The 19,787-nt window shown below is 40.5% G+C and overlaps 1 protein-coding gene across 2 annotated transcripts in view; it reads left to right on the forward strand.

Moving 5' to 3' along the window:
• Window positions 1-19,787, forward strand: part of TMEM132C (transmembrane protein 132C) — a 213,961-nt gene that overhangs the window by 108,097 nt on the left and 86,077 nt on the right. For both annotated transcript variants that reach the window (XM_074159483.1, XM_074159482.1), the window contains exon 3: window positions 12,392-12,538. In XM_074159483.1, the coding sequence (XP_074015584.1) occupies window positions 12,392-12,538 (147 nt within the window). The remainder of the gene's footprint in view (window positions 1-12,391; window positions 12,539-19,787) is intronic.

A 19,787-nucleotide genomic window follows, 5' to 3' on the forward strand; every position in this document is an offset into this window, starting at 1 on the left:
TTTATTTTGAATGTTACTAGTCTGATACAGACAGTATTGAGAGTAGCTGCTTCAGCATTTTCAGAAAACAAATCCTTTGTTGCTGCTGAAGCCTGTGCAACCCTAAATCAGGTGCTTGTGTTCTGCCCTGTCATATGCTATTTAGGTCTAGTGCTTTTCTGCTGCATCAAGCTGAAACAAAATGATTTTCATCCCTGCAGTTAGTAGCTGGCTGCAGTTGGATGAATGGAAATGACTTTTGGGGAGAGTCATCGAGGGGAAAAAAAGACTCCCCAGGAGATGATAAAGGGAATGTGATTTATGCAGATTTGTAATCCTCACAAAGAGAAGGAATAAACATAATGAGAGTTACAAATGTATTGATCTATTTTATCTTGTGGGTATTTCTTTCTTTTTTTAAGTATATCATGACCTTAATATCTGCATCCCGGAACAAGCTGTTGCCCCTGGCTTTCACCTACAGCTGGTTTTCTTTTGATACGTCCCAGAATCTTCCTGCTGATTCCTGCAGTATGTCAAAGGAACTCAGCAGTTTGTTGACCTCTCAAGACTTCACTCTGTTCATTATGGCTTCAAGAGTCCACAGTTGTCCTCCAGTGCAGGCTCAGCCTCATAAAAAAAAAAAAAAAAAAGAAAAAAAGAAAAAAGGGTCCTTAAAAGGTGAAATGGCTGATGATAGCCCAAGGGAACCGTTGCCCGTGGGCATGTCCAGCAATCGGTGGTGAGATAATATTGGTGACCTAAATGGGCCTGGCAAATTAAAGGTAAGGCCTGGTCCTGTAACTGTACGGCACTAGAGAGAAGGCTTGTGGTTTCTAATGCACAGACATCTGCCTGCTCACTCCTAAGGCAACCCCATCTCCATGCAAAAACTTTTCAGCCTTTTGAAAAGAGCAAACAGCTCCTTGTTTTGAAAAGTGTCAAGTCATGCTTTTATCTGATATCAGTTCTTATTCCCTTTCTTTCTTTCTGGTGAGTTTCTATAGGAAAAGCCCTTTCTTTGATAGTCTGTAATTAATATTAAAGATGACTTTGACAGCCCTCTGTGGGCAGGGAAGGCAGAGTTGGTTGAGATCCTCTACAGCAGTAATTGCTGTTACAATTAGATACTTGAGCCTGGAGTAAGACAAACCAAACATACAAAAGGGAAAGCAACTTCCAAGTGAATTGCTGCCTGAGCTCTTGTACCCAATCCTTTGGTATAGCAGTCCTACAGCTGGACAGGCTCATTTCTCTTAGAGTTGATATTTATTCCTGGTTTTCTGTAACAGGAATTGGACACCACTTACCTAATGTGGAAAGACTTTAAGGGGCTCCCGTTGTTGGAATACATTAGTCAAGGCTATTTAGATCCAGCCAAGACAATTCAGCTTTCTGACAGTGTATCCCAAAGCCAGAAACAGGGTGTCCTGAAGAGGAGCAGGTAACTGATTAGGAGGGACAGCAGGCATAATCATGAGGTGGAGACGTAGTTTCTCCACTAAGAAATAGTGTAGGAGTTGAGAGAAATTTTTCATTTAACTTAGCAAATGCTTTTGGACACAAAAACTTCCCAAAGAGCACCCTCATTGTCTGTGTTTTTATCATCTGGCAGTCTCAATGAATTGGCCGTGAGTCCATGCTTATTGAAAACAACTGTATAATTATTTTTTTTGGCATTACATTTCTTTTGGAGAATGAAATAAAATAAAAGAAAAGCCTTTGCACTGTGATGTGACACAACTGAAAACTAAGATCAGACAAATAAGAAGCTGAAGATCTAGGACTGGATTCAGGGTGCCTTTTCAGTGCGACTAAAGGAGAGCAGGGATGGATAGGTTGGAATTTGAGGTTTAACTCAGTGATGACTAGGCTGGTTTAGTCAAATTTCTAGATGAAAGAGGAAGGTGAAAATAAATGTGAGAGTAGTGGAAAAGGAGTGTTACAAGAGGAGATGCAGAGGTATACAAAGCCAAGAGAATGCAAACATGGAGGTACAGACATGGAAAAGATGAAGTGGAGAAAAACAAGCAAACTTAGTGTATGAAATCCTCTGTGTGTGTATCTGGACAAGTGTGTACATGCACATATAAGGTAACGCCCACCAGGTTTTGAAGTATTTCTTAATTATTAGAAAATCTGTCTCTCAGTCACTTTGGAAAAAAAAAGAAATATTGGTTTAAATTAACAAAAGAAGCTGCAAGAGGATGAGAGTAGTTTTCTACATTACTTGAACTCCCTCAGCCATGTCCCATCCGTAATTTATTAGTGTTGCTTTCTGGCTCCTGAGCCACATGAGGTCCCTCACGTGCCCTGCCTGCTGACAGTGCCCACTGGCTCTGACAGGCCAGGTGGTGACCCTATGGAAACCCATGTGTGCGTTACGCATCTGATCCAAGGCCCTTGAGGTCAGCAGGAGTATTTTTGCTGACTTACTGCAGTCTCAGGGGCTTCAGAGCTGTACCTAAATACACAAACTACCAGCAACTGCCTCAGGGCACAAGGATTTGTGCTATTGCTGGGTAAACTTAAAGCATGAAAGAACCCAATTTGGAGGCTGTAGTACAGATCACTGCCAGCATTTACTAGATTAAGACTCAATTCAAACATAAAAGCTAGCGGTTCTGTCTGTATCCCCTTAGACCATCTTTGTAGCATTTCTATCACACTCCCGCATGCAGATTATAACACAAGGTGTGCTTGTTCTGAAACATAAATCCAGAATAGCAGCATTGTTAATGTGCCTTAAAGTGACTGTATGCAAGTGTGAGGATTGTGATCAGCAACACAAGAACCGTTACCAAATATCGGAGTCATGGTCCAAGGGGTATAAAGGAAACGCATTGCCCTAATTCTTGTTTTGTTCTACAGTTATCTATCTTAACAGTCTTTCTGCTTTGTTGATTGCAGTTTTGGCAGTCGTCTGTGCCAAAAGTTTGCCCCTGGTTGGTGCTGCTCAGTACTTCAAAGAGCGAGGGAGAGGAGGCGGGACTAAAAGGATGAAGCACATGTTATTGTAGCACCCGCAGAGTCAGCAAACTCCCTGCTGTCTGGAGGGAGTTCTCTCCAGGGCAATGGTAAAATGCTCCATCCTTGAGTCAACTTAAGTTAGACTAATTGGAGTACAAAAGAGACAGTGCTGCATCTTGGGGATGAACCACCTGATAATCAGTCTTTTCTTTCATCACTTCTACAAATACCTAGTGTAGTACATAACATTTGAAACAATTATTTGACTGAACGGCACCTCTCTTTCTTGATGTTTTAAAGACACCTGCCCCTTCCTCTTTCTAGCAGTTGATCTCAGCAATGTTATATTTCTCTAAGGGAAAAGGAAACACAACCCTCATAGCTGCATGGCTGATGGCAAAATTGTATTCATAACAGCTGCTGAAGGGGGAGTGCGGATGGGATTAAAACCACAAAGGGACTGCACGGGAAGATTACTTCAGAAAGTCACTTGGGGTCCAAGTAATAATCCTAATAACCACTGCAAACAGTAAGTATTTTCCTCAGCACTGCTTTTGCTCTGCCAGCTGGGGGAATGTCACAAATATGCAGCTTAGAGGGTTTTTTTTGTAATAATAGAAACTGCATGTAGTAAGGAATATAATCTCAAAGCACTTACTTATCTAAAAGAGTCTCGAGTCCTAAAAAAATAGATCTGTGGAGATGGTGATCTTTTATTTAGCGTGTGCAGCTGAATCTTCACTCTGGATCCACCCTGGTAGGTTTTTTGTTTAGTGAACGCACATCTCTGTCTCTCCTGCCTCTCTCTGCCAGCATGTGTTGGTGTGAGACAGATGATAATTGCAACTCACTTTTCAAGACAGCAGAGCAGACAACATGGTGGCCAATGTTTCCTCGTATAAAGAATTTATAAATGAGTGTTCACTCAGATACTGATCCCAGAGCAAAGACTTTTCAGGGACTTTACCTAAACGTGATTATGCATCAACTTCTTTCACTTCCTTGTGGAGTCCATGAGATGGATCTTTGACTTGTACCCATTGCTTATTTTGAGTTTCAAATTGTAAAAGAACCTTTCTACTCATTCACTCTTTAAGGAAATGGAAAGTCACAAGAAAACTGCAAACTCAGACTGTCCCCTACTCAGTAAAGATTAAGCATCTAAAATGCTTAGCATGAGGAGCACAACGGTTTTAAAGCAGTGCTGCAAACACCTCTCAGGCACCCTAAGACTTTGGTCTTCTCAGTAAGTGTGTCCCTTACAGTTTTTGTGAACGCAGATTTTTTTTCATGAATAACAGGTAAAGGGCAGTGAAAAGGGGTTGAAAAGAGCAGTCTTTTCCCTCGTGTTTTTATGCTCCCAGATTGTATGTTGCCATCTGCAGCTTAATATGTATGTTGTAACTGAGGAGAAGGAGGGCTTTCTGCACCATACCTGGACAGTGTTTATCACAAGGGGATCTCATCCTTCCTAGTGGGAATGGATTTTTGCATTTTGGGATGCCAACCTCAAATGTTACAAAAACATTAAGGATTACAAAAAGAACAAATATGGAGTTCTTGTTATTGAAAACACTTATTCTTCTGCTTTTAGTTTTCCCTCTTTCTCATTTCTTAATACCTGTGAGGATGCCTTCCAAATGGCTCTGGGAGCTGAGGCTTAAAAAACCAAAATCTAAACCTGGCAATACTTCACGTAAAATTGTGGGAATTGGTGACAAGTGCTTTGTCCAAAGAAATTCTTGAAGCTATGAATTGGGGAGTTAAGAAAAAGAAGGTATATGCTGAACTGGACTTATTTGATGCATGATTTTGCTTTCTTCTACCTTGGACCATCTTGTTTCCTATCTTGTTACTGCTCTGATAATTTGAGCACCTTAACAGTGGGTTTGCCACCTAAGCGGCCCCGTGAATGCAATTAGCCACGGCAGAGGACAAGTAGAGCTTCTGGTAGCCATTGCAGGAGCTCCCTTATGCTTTGAGTGCCTGTGAGCCTGCTTTTGGGTTTAAATAGTCAACCTGACCAGTGGATTTGTGAACCCCTCAGTAATATCTGGGCTGAAATGCAATTGTTTCTCTGAAAGCAGGATGAGCTGGAGTTAAATGTAGTAGCAGCTCTGTGACAGCTTCTGTGAACGTCAGGAGTTTACAGTGTTTATCTTCAACGGAGGCATGATGTTAGCAGGTTGTAAATTCAGATTGGGTTTCCTCTCAGCTTGGAAGACAAATCCAGATTCTCTGGGTTGTGTAGTTCCCTCCTGCTTTTATTTATATTGAGTTTTTTCCCTCCTACTTTTCCCATAATCCCTTAACTAGTGCTATTAACATTCAGTGCTGGAGAAAGCAGTTTTGCCATGAGATATATTAGGAGGTTAAATTACCATCTCTGTGCCTTAAATAGTAGTATGCGAGCATCACAGGAAGTGTCTCTTTTTCCTTTTCTTTTAAAATAAATAATGGGATACCTGACACCACAAGAGGACTGGTCATGCTAACAAAGAGTTAACCACAGAAATTGCCCCAAACCAAAGAACTCTCTCAGTGGAACATCCCAAAGCACACTGAATTTCTTTTTTGGAAAAAAAAAATAAAAAAAATACAGCTGACAGCATGCACCTCGTGCCTTGCAGCTGAGCTCTTCAAAGCTTCCTAAGGGATATGAAGCACCTATTCCCATTGAAATAAAAGCTGATTTTCCTAGGGTCTCAAGAAATTTCAATTATGTAAGAATCACTACAAAAGAACAGCCCCTGAGCAATTTTGAATCGCAGGATTCCTCTCTGGCAAGGGAAGGAGTTTATATAATTTGAATGGACAGTGAAGTCACCAAAATACACAGTTTTGGGGAAGCTGAATTTAGTCCAATTCAGCTGACAGAGGAGGTTTCAGAAACAGTGAAATCTGCCTGAGCTGCTCGCAGAATTGCACCTATATTCAAGAAGCTTAGGCATTCTGGTTGGGAAATTCTTAAGGATTTGATTACTGCATTTTCAAAGTAAAATATTTCAATCTTTTTTGTTTTGACATGGCATTTTTTTGAGGTTGTTTCAAATAGACCAACATTCTAAGAAGTGAAAGGAAAAGGGGAAGGAGTGAAGAGCAAGGACTAAATACCTAGAGATTAGCTGTTTTGACATTTTAAAGGGAGTTTACCTTTTTTTTTTTTCACAAATGCTGTTTCCTGAAGGCCTTTTCTGAATACTCCACGAGAAGGAAAATGCCTGAAGGAGAAAGGATGCTCTGAGGAGAAAGATATTCGCTGTTACTGATAATTAACCCATGTTGTAAGTCTAGAAATCAAAGAAAACAAAATTCTTGCATGGATGGCCCTTTGAACTAGCCTTCTTAATGGGAACCAAATCTGAAATACTACTACTGGCAGTAATTTATTACCTAATAAATTTAGTACCTAAATTCTCCAGTTGAGATGAGGCTTTGTTCTGCTGCTTACCTGTGCATATGGCTTGTAAATGAAAGCCTGTACAGCAGAGATGGCCACGTGAAGCAGAGGTGGAAGTCTCCTTGCTGGGTAGGAGGGAGGCAAACAGGGCTCCTGTGGCTTGTGCGGAGTCGTGCCAGAAGCCTGGAGTTGATACCTGATCCCCCATATTCCCAAAGCAGAGCTGTAGCTGCTTAATCACAGTTACTCTCTTCGTGTGTTTTGCAAATTAAAGGAGCACATTTGAAAGGTCGACATGGTTAACCAGGTCATATTCTTCTGTTCTGCTTTTGGCTTCTCAACTAAGGCCACTAACGAGGCTTTTGGTGAATATTGTTTTGCCAGGCAGATGTCGGTCCTGTTCATTCAGAGCTCCGGTGAGATCTAGCAACTCATTTCACATAGAAAGATGAAAGGAAAAAGATTTACTTAATAAAACAAATCTTGCTTAATTGCTGTGGTTAGTCTCCTGCCTGGGTTTTATGGGTTCCTGCAGCTGGCTTTAATCTCCTGATTTACTCTGGGAACAAAGAAGGAAAGGAGTGAACTTAAATCACGGCAGGAAGAAGTTGAAATTTTTTTGGCAGAACTCGGGAAGGTTAGAGACTTACTGTAAAGTGCAGCCCAGAAACAGGCCACCAGGAGAGGGTCCCTGGGTTTCAGGAGATAAGTAAAATAATTTCTTACAATGTGACCTTTACAGTCAGTAGTGTCAAGGGCTTCTACTAGTCTGGGTAACTAAGGGAGGATAAACAAAGAGTGGCAAGAAACAGTGAGGCTCCAGAGAAGACTGACCAAAAGGGGTCAGTATTTGTTAAGTTGAAACACCAACTTAACAAATATAAACAGATGAGGATTTATGCGTGGAAATGCTGAGGATTTAGCACCAGCATTGTGAGGTACAGCATGCCCACGCTCGGCTTGTGTGACCCAGGGACTACCTTGCAGATGAGCCAATCCCCCCGCTTAGACTGAACCTGCATCTGTCTCTAATATTTATGTTTCAAATACTTCCTAAAGAAAAGTCTTCCGGCACAGCAGCTTGGACAACAGATGTGAGCTGAAGAGGCTGTCTGTACAAAGCAGTGGTCACTGATCTAAAACCAGACTGCGCTCAGATCAAAGTACAGCATGCTGAGAATAGCATGGCATTTATGAAGAGCACAGAAGATGCAGAGCTAAGTATAACCCTCAGAAAACAGTCTAACAGGAACCAGAAGGTTTAGTGTCTGGAAAACTATTCCAGATATTATGAAACTCACAGGTTGTCAGAATTTAGTATCGATTTAGCTTTTTATTCTTTAGTGCAGCCTTGTCTACCTGAGCTGCTGTGTAAAGTTCCTGCTGGAGTGCAGTGTGACAATGCTGCTCCCCCCAGGTAAGGGTGGGGTGCTGCTGAAGGTATTGCATCCCCTCCACTCCTTGCTTCATGCTTCTGCGCTTCCCTGGGACATTGCTGCTTATCTGATCTTGCAGTGAGCCATCCAGGAAGCTAAATCATCCCCTGATTAATGCTACCAACTTAGCTTGCCAGTGAGTCAGCCCAGTGTTAGTGCCAGCCTAAAGGGACTTACGGACCTGTACAGCCAGGGATTCCTAATCAGCTTCTTTGTAGTGTTACTCTACCCATAACTTCAGGCTCTTCCCTTTGCTGATAGATTACTTATCTGTATTGCTGCACACCCAGGCAATGCAGCCCTGATTGGATCTGTACTTTGAGGATGACTTTCTCTGGAACAAGAGAGGTGATGCTCTCTAGAATTAGCGTACATCAGCAAAATCATACAGCATGTGAAGAACTGTGTGGAGTACTCAGCAGTCTGCCCTCTCTATAGCACTGCTGCAGGTGGCAGAACCCTTCCATGGCCATAGCAGTTATGAGAGATTAAAATTTAAATTTAAATGGGAAACTATAATTTGAGCTCCTGAAATCATGTCACATCTTCAGCTCTAGCTATTGCTGATTCAATTGCTTTCAGTTACTGTCTTTATCAGCTGTATGGTGTTATGTCTAAATACTGCTGAGATTTCTTGTAATTTGAAGACAGTGAAATGGAACAGCTAGATTTTCATCGGTAGTTGATCAGAATGTATTAACTAGAAGCATCATTTCTAAGTCTGACATCTTAAGAAGATAAGGTGCTAAATGTGTTAGGTGTTATGTTAATGTTAAAGGTGTTAATGACAGAACGAGAGGGAACGGCTTCAAGCTCCAGCAGGGTAGGTTTAGACTGAACATTAGGAAAGAATTTTTCACAGAAAGAGTGGTCGGGCATTGGAATAGGCTGCCCAGGGAGGTGGTTGAGTCACCATCCCTGGATGTGTTTAAGAGACGTTTAGATGTTAGATGTGGTGTTGGGGGATATGATATAGGGAAGAACTTTGTAGTGTAGGGTAGATGGTTGGACTCGATGATCCCAAGGGTCTCTTCCAACCTGGATGATTCTATGATTCTATGAAATGGAAATCTTTGTATACAACTAAAAGCTTCAATTTGGAAATGAAATATTTGCTTGGAAATTCCACATTTATACAAATGCATTTGCTGTGAGATTGTGTAAGTAAATATTTTTAATTGATCTTGACAAAATTAAGTAATGATTTCTAGGTAAGCTGCTGGAGACTTTTCCTGTGATGTCTTTGAGATGTTGCTTGTTCTGCATGCCAGCAAAATGTTTTAATTCTCCATTTGAGAGATTTAAAGAGAGACAGTTATTTTGAGACAAAGCTGAGGCAGAGATTTCCTGTGCTATGAATTAATAACCTTAGAAGTTCAAGCAAGAAAGTCTTTCACTGTTCTGGCTACCATGTGTTCATAAAGCTTCAAAAACCCATTCAGATGGAGTCTTCTATCCAGTGTGGGATTGAAGCTGACCTCTGGTATTCCGCACCATTCTTAATGATGGTCTTTCTTTCATCTTTCCATTGTAAGGTCTGCTTTTGTCAAAAGATCAAAAACTGTGCTTATCTTTCAGCACATAGACAATCAAACTGAAATAAAAGAGCTGTTGCCCATAGGTTTCGTGCTTATGTAGGTGCCTTGCTTAGCAGGGTCTGTGTTTAGATGCAGGAGAAGGAAAAGGTGATTTTTGTTACTGGACAGCAGACTTGGGGCCTTGGTTTAATTATTGCTGCCGTGGAGAGCACGTAGCTGAAGCGACAGGGCAATTTAGTGACACCCACAGTAAATACAATACCTGTCTTGAATAAATTGGAGTGGAAGATTTTGACTTTACTTTGGGTAGAAGTCCAAGCTGGTAAGTTATGGCTGGTGGATACTTGCAGGTTGTAGAGCTGTGCAGAAAGGCCTCTGTGTGAGGACGACCATCTACTCGTGAATAAGCAGACATGGCAAAGGGGAGAATTTTCCGGTTGGAGTGGGGAACCACACACTAAGGAAACCTGGAGTATTTCAGCTGTTTGTCATCTCTGTCTATTGTCACTGTACCTGCCTAAGTAAACATGGTAAATGTATATATACTGCATCGATTAGGTGGGTAAGTACAGGAGACTGTCAAGCAATTTGGCCTCCAGGTCCTCGGTCTCAGGGTTTATTGAGGTAGTATAACTTACAAATTTTTATGTACAAAGTTGACACTATTGATTTAAAAAATTAATATTTAATCACAAGCATACAGCAAGGTCAAGGAATCTTTGGTAAGGAATTAAATAGACTTTTCCTTGCTAGCACTCAAGTAAATAAAAATTTAAGTGAAAACATTTGTAGCATATGCATACAGCCTGCATTTAAAAATGTATGGGGCTCAGTACTGTTTGACTTAATTCTGATTCATCCATTGACCTTGTTATATAAAACTCAATGCCCTTTTTAGAGGGAGAGTTGCAAATTGTGCTTCTGCATATTTATTTAGGAAGTTCAATCTTCTGGGTGTTCATACCCTAATTCCAGCACTAAGTGCAATCACAACATTGATTTTTCTCACTAAACATAACCTACTTTACCCTGGGATGGAATTTTTTTTTTTGTTTTAATGGGCTTTATATAATGGCGTATGTGAAAACCGCTCAACTTAATGCCCCATACTATACTTAATTAACAAAATGGCATTGTAGCCATGGTCTTTCGTCCTCTGGCAGTGTATTTTACCGCTAACCTTGGCCATACAAAATGTCTGTCCTAATTAACAGGAGCCCAGGTATTGACTATGTCAAGCTACATGGTGGAAAAAGCAATTTGCAGCTGCTGACAAAGTTGTAATTCTGTTGAAAATCCAAACATGAGGAACCTCATTTTGGCTGACATTATGCCATTTCAGAGCCCATCTCAGGGAACAGCTGAACAAAGTATCTAAATGATCTGGTTTTACTTCTCTCCAGTTGCTAAATAAGAGTATTCTAAAATACATCCAAACATCTCCTAAAATACACACTACCAAAAACATACTGATGGATTTATACAGATTTCAAGATTGGTGGTAATGTTTACTTATAAATGAAATGCTTATTTATTGTTCATTTATTTGAACTGTAATACACTGGAAAATTAAATGGAAGTTTAAAGAGTTTTAATGAACCTTTGGTAATGGATTTGATTCTCCCTTTACTTTTTCTGTTTTCATTTCTGAGTAATTCAGCTGAAGGCATTAGAGATGCATCGGGTTTGTGCTAGCTTTACTAGAGTAAGACTGTAATCTGTGAAGCTCCATGGTGTTTCATGTTACAAATGAGAGAATTAAGCACTTATGCCTTTATACTGAGAAAAAAAAAAGTTTTCTTTTTCAGTGCCTTAAATTAATTGTGTTTTTTCTCACTGTTGAAAAACTCCAACGAGAAGATAAGTACTCTCAATCATTCATCACTACGTTTTTAAATAGTTTTAGTGTCTAAAGATGCAAAAAGATGAGTTTTTCTAAGGAACTTAGATGCTGGGTCCTCATAAATGCCAAGAAGATATCGACATCTTGTTAGATGCTGATTTCTGCTCAATAGCTAATACTTTGTGTAGCGTAAGTATTTTAGAAAAATACAATTTTTCACCATGATTTAGCCTCTTTGCTATGGTGAAGGCAGTTCCTGCTGAGTAGAGGCCACGATGAATGTACTTTGGTGGTGTGAAGTTAAGCAGCCCTTTGCCTTCTCCATCCCATGCTGAGGCCAAGCTACTCATAGAGCCATGTACTTCTAACTGGCATCCTGCTCCCCACATACTCATCGTCTTGTGTGAGCCCAGTGCTGGTGGAGTTTTGTCCCTCAGTGTCTTTTGAGTAGAAACTCTGTATAAGGATCTCTGTTTCTCATTCCTGTGCCCAAATAGCGTATTTGCTGGGAGTTCTTTATACAAATGCTCCTTAATTAAGCAAGTGCCATATAATTAACCCTCTATAGAGTTATTGCTGATGTTATTAGCATCACTAAATAAATGCAGTTAACTTTCCCACGGTACGTAACAACTAACAGTGGCAGAAACTTGCATCTTGTAAGAACATCTCTGAGTTACAAAGTCTTCTCTTAACCAACAGCTGTATTCTCTCCAAGATGGAGATTTCAAAGAGGGAATTGTCAGGTAGAAGAGCAACAACCTGTCTGTTGATACCTAGAAGAATACAATATAGAATAAAAATGGGTTATTTAAAAATCTCTAGTGAAGTATTCCTCTGTGCAATGATGAAGCACAAGTTTATCTTGATACAGATGAACAGAACCTTTCTGAGTCTTCTGTGTTGGGACAAATTTCTATTTGGGAGAAATTATTGCTGCAATAGAGAAAAGAACCTTGAGTGTGGGTCTTCCTACAGGTTCAGTCTTAATCATAACTCCAGCCTGCTATTGGCGGAATGGATAAAGGCACAGAGTTAGCTGGTTCTGTCCAATAAAAGTGATATGTTGCCTTAGATCTGCGTTCATGATACCGTTTTCTTATTTACTGATGGATTAGAAACATATCTGATACTTAGCTTAAAACCGATATAGTGAGCTACATTTGGAAGATCACAGTCCTGCATGACTCTCTTGTAAACTTTTCACAATTGCTATTTCCAACAGGGCAAAGGTGAAGAAAGGTGTGAACATTCTCAGTGCAAAGACAAGTGACCCCCGGCAGTGGGATGTGAAACAAGAAGTGGGGAACGGTGGAAAGCATTCAACCACAACAGTTATTTGTCAGAGGATAGCTCCAAGTTCAAGGAACAGGTATGAAACCTCATATTCTCGGCACATTAAACTCATTTATATTGATGATACCATTCACTGGTTGAAAGACTTAGGCCTCATATTAACACTACTCATAGCTATTAAACCTGTAGCCTGGAAATCTGGAGACACGTTAACTGTGGTACCATCTGCTGACCTATAACTGGACATCTCAGTTTCCAGGTAATAAAATTCATCAGTTTAAATTAAAAAAATGAATAGAATAGGCCTATGTTGGGGGGAGGAGGGGGTAGGGAGCGTCATTTTGCCATGAATATGAATATCCTTAATTGTAAAGGTTTTTACTGAATGTAATTTTTTGGCTTGATAGTTTTGACCTTGTTTCTCTGAACGTAGCGCAGCCTGTGTGCTTGGTTCATCAAGCAAGCAATGACTTCTTCCATGGTGAACCGCTGTAACTTTCATGCATAGGTACAGGATAATTCAAACCTTTCAGTATTTAGTGTCTTGTATGTAATACAGAAGAATCCCCTTTTGCAAACTGTTACTTCTTCCAGGACTGGAGGTTCCTGTGCTAAGCCATACACTGGTAACTGTCAGAGGCAGAGCAGTGCACTCCGGGGAGCACTGGTACGAAGCTGCCGGTGCCTGCTTTCCTGTTTAATATGTTTTTACTGAGACTTGGTCTGGTTGTTCCACAAACATAAAAGCAGTGCTTTTTCAGTAAGTATGATTGTCTTTTGTAACACATAGTAAAGTCGTATATTGCTGCTTTCAGTGGAAATTATTTTGCTCTTGCTGGGTATCAATGAATTCTCAGAGCACTGCTGTACATTAGTCCATGCTGTACATTAGTCCAAGCATGCAGAGCTTTTTCATTGTACAGATCCGAGCGATGCTTCCCTTGCTCTGTGCTTATTATTAGCCTCAAACCTGGGCTCATTGAAGAGTATCATAAAATCTTTGGTGGATGCTGGGTTGGTTATTGCTTTCCCACGCACTTGGTTTGTACTATCTTCAGGCATAGAAACTGAGCAGATTTTAAGATTTGTATTCTGTGCCCAGTCAGAGTGCCTGGGAAATATTAGACTTCTGTGAAGTGCGGAAATTTCCCTTGTCGTTTGATTCAGTGTATTCACACTTGATATCATTGCAGTTAGTGAGATTTTCAGTGGAGAGTTCTTTGGGGGTGGGGGGGTAAAGGGAAAGGAAAAATATATCAATTGGGAATGCCAGAAGTGAAAAACAAAACAGTTTGAAAGGGGGGACATGCTTTAGAATAGCATATAACTCTGAGTGTATTTGCAACTGTGGAACTATAATAGTCAGGTTATCAAACCCCAAATTAAATCTTCTCAATCCAATTTGCATAAAGTCTAATTAACCCATTAAAATATTTTTAGCACTAATTATGGAAATTAAAGTCAATGTTTTAATTAATCCTTTTTCATTTGTGTATGTAAATAGTCGCTGTCTTCTGAAAGCATGATGAACCTAGGTTTGAATGAAATGTTTGTGTACAAGGAAGAGCTGGATAGAGAAACGTGGGCAGGTGTGTACTGAGATCCCAATGGGAAAACATACAATGTAGTGGGCATTACAGTTACTGAGTTTCTGGTGTCACTTGGATCCCAATGCACAGAGCACAAATATTCTACTGAGCTAATTTAATTTGGTCAAGAATTGCAAGTCCCTAATGGGATATTTCTGTGCTGCCACCAGCTTTTTCAGGCTAGTTTAGCAGTGCAGTTCATTTGGGTGATGTGCAGTTGTGTGGCAAGATCAGTGTAGACGTGAGGTACTGTTCTGGAGTTCCAGCATCAACACAAACTAATCTTCTCTTGCAGCAAACTCAGCCAGCTCAAAAATATGCAGAGTTCATTTAAGCAGAGAGGTGTTTTCCACTGTCTTTGCAAAAGAGCTGCTGAAAAGCAAGTAAATGAAAGTTTGTAGTTCTTCAGTGCTTTATGAACATTCACACAGCTTGTCAAGAAGGTGATAGTATGTTATTTTCTTTACATGGCCTTCTATTTCTAGCACAGCTCAGAGAATCAGCCAGCAGGAAAGGAGAATGATGCGCATTCTACAGTTGTGCCTTATTCCTCTGTTCCAACCAACAGGAGTATTTTGGCTTTCCCCTTGTATTGTCACATGTCCCCTGTTGGTTGTGAAGTAAGTCAGAATATTACTTAAATTCATAATAGATTCTCAGCACACTGGAGTGCTTCCTCCTACAAACTATTTTGTGGTAGCCAGATAAAACTGCATCCAGGATTTGTTCTGGTTGTAATGGGAAGAGTGCTGTCTTGAGTTGTTTAGTACATGAACAGGAAATTCTGGCCTTTCTCTATCTGCTCCCTGACACACCATGGAGAACTATTGCACTCTTTCCCCTTCATATCCCTAGAAACAAATGCCCATGTTCAATAAAACTACTAATTTTCGTTGCCACATTGCTTTTCTTGCGTATTTCTACTATCATTAGTGTATTCATGTAATTACATTTTAAGCATTTCAAAACAAGCAGTTTATATCTGAATGCAACACTGCTTAGCAGCTATTGTACCTTTCAAATTATAAAAATAATAAAAATCAAGGACACATCACATCAATAATTGTTTACCAGTAAATTTTGAGAATTTAAGTGGGTCACGCTTTTTAAGTAATATTTATTTTCTTTGAATTCGTGCTGCTAAAGCCAAGAGCCATAGCTTCTTAAGTTAGATTTATTTAGAAAGGCTTTACCACTGTAGCAAGTAACTGAAAACAGCTTGAAATCAGCAATGTTTGTGTGCCTCATAATGCAATTTGTGCTGAGATTCAAGTAGCTATTGATGAGGATAACAACAGTGTTGATTAGTGAAAACAACTGCTTGGTCACATGTTTTCCCTTGTTGTTTCTTGTTTCTGAAGGAAAGCTGTTAGGTTTGAAATGTGTCCTCAGGGTAGATGAAGAGGTATTTTTAGTTACTATTATAACCACTTCCATACCTTAGTATTGCCTCTGTTTGGTTCTAGCCTAAAGGTTTGTGTGGTTGATCTATGATGACATCTACCCTGAGAACAGCTTCAGTGAAAGGGCTCGTATTTGCTGTGTAGCTTGTTCCGGATTGCCACCACAGGGTATAAGAGCTCTTCCAAGACAGGGCAAGGGTTATTTTTAACCTAAGCAATTTTCGTCTTTTTTTTTTTTAATAGCATACCTCCACCAGCTGGTGTGCTGTCAGTTGTGGGGATGAGAAAGGCAGATGGATTAAGGGTAAGAGCAAGGAGGATTAGGGGAGTTTCTTAAGCTGGCTTCTCTGCCAAAACTAGAGCATCCTGTAGCTATGATGTCAATAACTAAGAAGCAGTGACTGGGGCTAATCTAGGCCTAACTCCTCTTGTTCCTTCTAACCTGGAGGTGGGCTGGAACAAGCTGCTTTCAGTCTGTTCTTGGGCTGATGTTTCTGCCTGTGGATGTTGTACTTTGTTTCTGGAGGAATGGAGTCACCCAGTGCTTTCGATTTCTGTTGACTGGGTAGAGAAACCGAGTGTGGGAGAACAGAGAGACATTTAGAAAAACTGACATAATGGAAAACTGCTGTGATGTAGCACTTTATCCTCTTGGCCTTGAACCTTTTGAGAGGCCCGTGGGCTTACAGCTCTCCAGCCATCTGTCTGATAAAGAGACAGACTTGGGAAGAGTGCTTCCAGATGTTACGTTTATCTTTCAGACTGTGTCACAATCATTTATTCCCCCCGCCACACACACACACGTTTTTTTAAGTTGTTTGTGTTTTTTTTTAACACTGTCTGGGTGTCATTGCACTCACATGGAAACAGCTAATGATGTTACCAGGTTGTGTCTCGTATCATCGGTGCATGGAGGAAGGCAACAAAACCGTCACGATTCTTTGCAGGTCCCTTCTCTGTCTGGCAGCACCATATGCTGCCAAGGGATGTCAGTGAAGTGAATTCTCTTGTGACTGAAAAATAAAAGTAAAGTGTATGTGTACAACATGCTTCAAACTTGAAAAACTGTAAGCCATGTAGGGTGCGTGTCTGGCTATACCTGAATACAGTCAGTCTGTGCCCAGTATATGGACACAGGGAAGAATATTCACACATTACGAGTAGGGTGTTATTAAGTTTTTTAGAATCTGGGTCATCTTCCCCTGGCAGTTTTGGGTCAGAGTGGTTTGTAGAGCTCAGCAGAGTGGCAGTGGTGCCTGCTGACCTCAAAACCTTGCAACCTGAGCAAAGGACATCAGTTTTCACAAGGACTCAGAGATTTGGTGCTTATGGGTCAGGATTTTTTCATTACAGTTGTTTATTCTTCTGCCTGATAATTGAGGCAGGATCAAAGCTGAGATGGCACATGCCCCTGCTGTAGTAGTAGATGCTTGGGAAGTTGGATACATCTTCAGGAGGTCACATCTGTGTCTGCAGAAACTGATTTGTACAACCTGTAGAGATACTTTGGGAGGAAAACATCAGCGGTGGATTTCTTTTACCATTGAACCCCAAAAGAGATGCAATTTCCAATTTCCATTTATTTATGAGAAAGTCACGTATGAACAAGCATTATGGCCTCCTCAGTATTTTGTTTTAAGCAACATGCATATTTTGGTGCAAATTAGGTGCAGTCTTTTAGGCTGCTGGCAAATTACCAGTGCAACCCTCAGAGCTTCCAAGGCAAGTCATTCCTGTGATGTGCATCTGCCTGCTTAAAATGACACATGGGAATGTGTGTGTGTAGCTGTCAATAACAGCGTTGGGAATAATACAGCTAAGCCTTTACCTACTGCTTTAAAGATCCTTTCCCTCCACCCTTTCTCATCTGATTTCCCAAATAATTTATCTCTGCCTGCTGTCTTTGCATTTTAAGATTTCTCTTTATGTTAGGACGCCTGCTTCAGGTCAAATTAGGGCACAGATGTCTCCAGCGTACGGTTTAGGTGCCAAAGATACACTGGACATCTGCACATATGGTGGAGGATCAGCCAGCTGTGCCTTGTAACAATATCTTTTCTAGGGCACAGAAGACTAGGGTTAGAAGGTTGCTTCCCAAAGGAGCCTTTCATATGGCTCCTCTTTTGCTGCTTTGAATGTCAGGAGTGTTTATCAAAGCCCTGAGCTGGGGAGGGAGGAAGGATGAGGAATGTCTTTGGTGTCTCTTTGAGGAGTAGGCTGCCTGCAGGAAGGAGGCGGATGCTCCATTGCTGTTGCTTTGCTCTCTCTGGCTGCCGCAGTGTCTAAGCAAGTGTCTGCACTAACTGTCTTGAGAGGGAATATTTGTTTCTTATGCCTTGCTGTCTTACTGGGGACTTGTGGGAGCGGGGCAGCTTGTTGAACCTGATGAATCCTGAGTAGTTTCGACTTAATGGGAAGCCCTCACTCGCATTAAGGAAAAGCAAATTCCATGGGACCCCTCCTGGACAAGGACTCTCACTGAGCCTGAAGGACCCTTTCTTTTCAATACTTTCAGTAATGAAAGTTCAGAAGGGTCAAATTTGAGATAACTATAACAATTGTCATGGCAACAACATAAGTCCGTCTAGTTTTCATCTAGCTCCTGCCACTGCGAGGCCCTGATCCGTAACTGGAGTGTTGGCCCTACCATAGTCCAAGTAAATAACAACACTATTACCAGTCAGTTGTTTCAACAGAAATTTGTGTTTAACTTATCATCGGCATGAATACCAGCTTTCTAACAGATAAAGGCTGAGTCAGAAAACCAGCAGGGTCTGCACAAGTGTTATGGCAGATACTAAATGGAAAGTATTTTCTTTCTTATCAGGTTTGTTGCAAAATTCTCTCTTCTGTTTGAAATTCAAAGCAAGATATTATAATCTAAGATGAAGTTTTTGAAAGCCTGTTGTTAGGCATTATTGAGATGAATTTCCATGTTGGATTTCAATAGACCCAGTGTTAGACTCAGTCCTGACCATTCAAAAAATGCTACATTATTCTTTATAGATAATTTAACATAGCATTAGCTAAGGAGTAAGGCATTCCCATGAGTTTTCTCTCCAAGAAATGAAATTAATTAATAGAGATGAGATAACAAAATGCATGAAATGAGATCTATCTATGATCTCTACAGAAGTTCCAGCACAGTTCCAATAATTTCTTTTTTTTTTTTCGGATCTGCTTTGGAGTTCCTGGGTCTGCTGGGAAGCAGAAGGGCTAAGGCACCAAGAGAAAGGTCATTCTTCACATATTTCTTGCCAAATGAAAGCATCGAATTTGGTTGCTCAGCAAATCTGTATAGTTTGGAAAAGCTTTTTACATGCTTATCAAAACCAAATGCTGGAGGCTTAGCCAATGCATGCAATAACCCAGCCTTGCTGAGAAAGCTGTCTTTCTTGCCGTCAGTGTCTTCCCTGCTTTCCCAACAGGTTGGGTATATTGTTTTAGTTCATTATTATGTAAATAGAGCAGAGCCCCACACGTATTAAATTGAATAGGATGTGCAGTCATGGAATAATGGGACAACATCTTTATATCCATTCCAAATGGATAGTCAGGTTCTATAATAACTGTAATTCCTGATGTCCAGGGTGAGATTATTTTGTGATATCTGACAAAGTAATCATTTCTCAGAGAGTGACTAGAAAACATACAGTCTACTTTTCAGTATTTGACTTATGTCTGAGCATGTGTTTTGCAGAGCTCCCGGAATATGCAATAGGAAAGGCTGGGCTGTCCCACTTGCATCTTCTGCTGAAAGCTGCTGTGTTCTTGCCTCTTGCACACAGCAATCCCTATTGCTTGCCATTTTAATAAACTGTAATTCATAGCTAGATTATCTGTGAAATCTCCTGATGCAGCACATTCATGGACTGATAATTCTGTTAATTTTTTCTCTTTGCACTTTAAATCCTGAGTTCTAATTTGGGGTGAGGTCAGCTCTTATTTATCTGTGACAGTTGGCATGGTTTGGGTGTTTTAGCAGCTATTGTAATGCAGCCTTCCTTGTGATTTGGAGGCAGTGGAAGATGAGAGACAAAAGATGCAGAATTGGGGGGAGGAATTTGTGCATGTGTATTTTTTCTCACACTGTCTTTGAAGCAGAAACATCTGCTGAAAGCCATAAACAGCTGAGTTCAGCAATACCACATCATACTGCCAAGCAACTCTGCTTTCCTCTGTAACGTTCACAGCAGAGGAAATAAATCAGTCAGGCAATAAAGAATGAAGAAAATTTAGGAAAAAGCGCCAAAAGCCAAACCTTTCTAGAATAAAGTGAATAAGATCTTTGTTAGTATTCAGCGGAGCAAATTGAAATATTTCTTACACACGT

Source organism: Numenius arquata, chromosome 16 (genome assembly GCF_964106895.1).
Source record: "Numenius arquata chromosome 16, bNumArq3.hap1.1, whole genome shotgun sequence".
In the NCBI taxonomy this organism is placed as follows: domain Eukaryota; kingdom Metazoa; phylum Chordata; class Aves; order Charadriiformes; family Scolopacidae; genus Numenius; species Numenius arquata.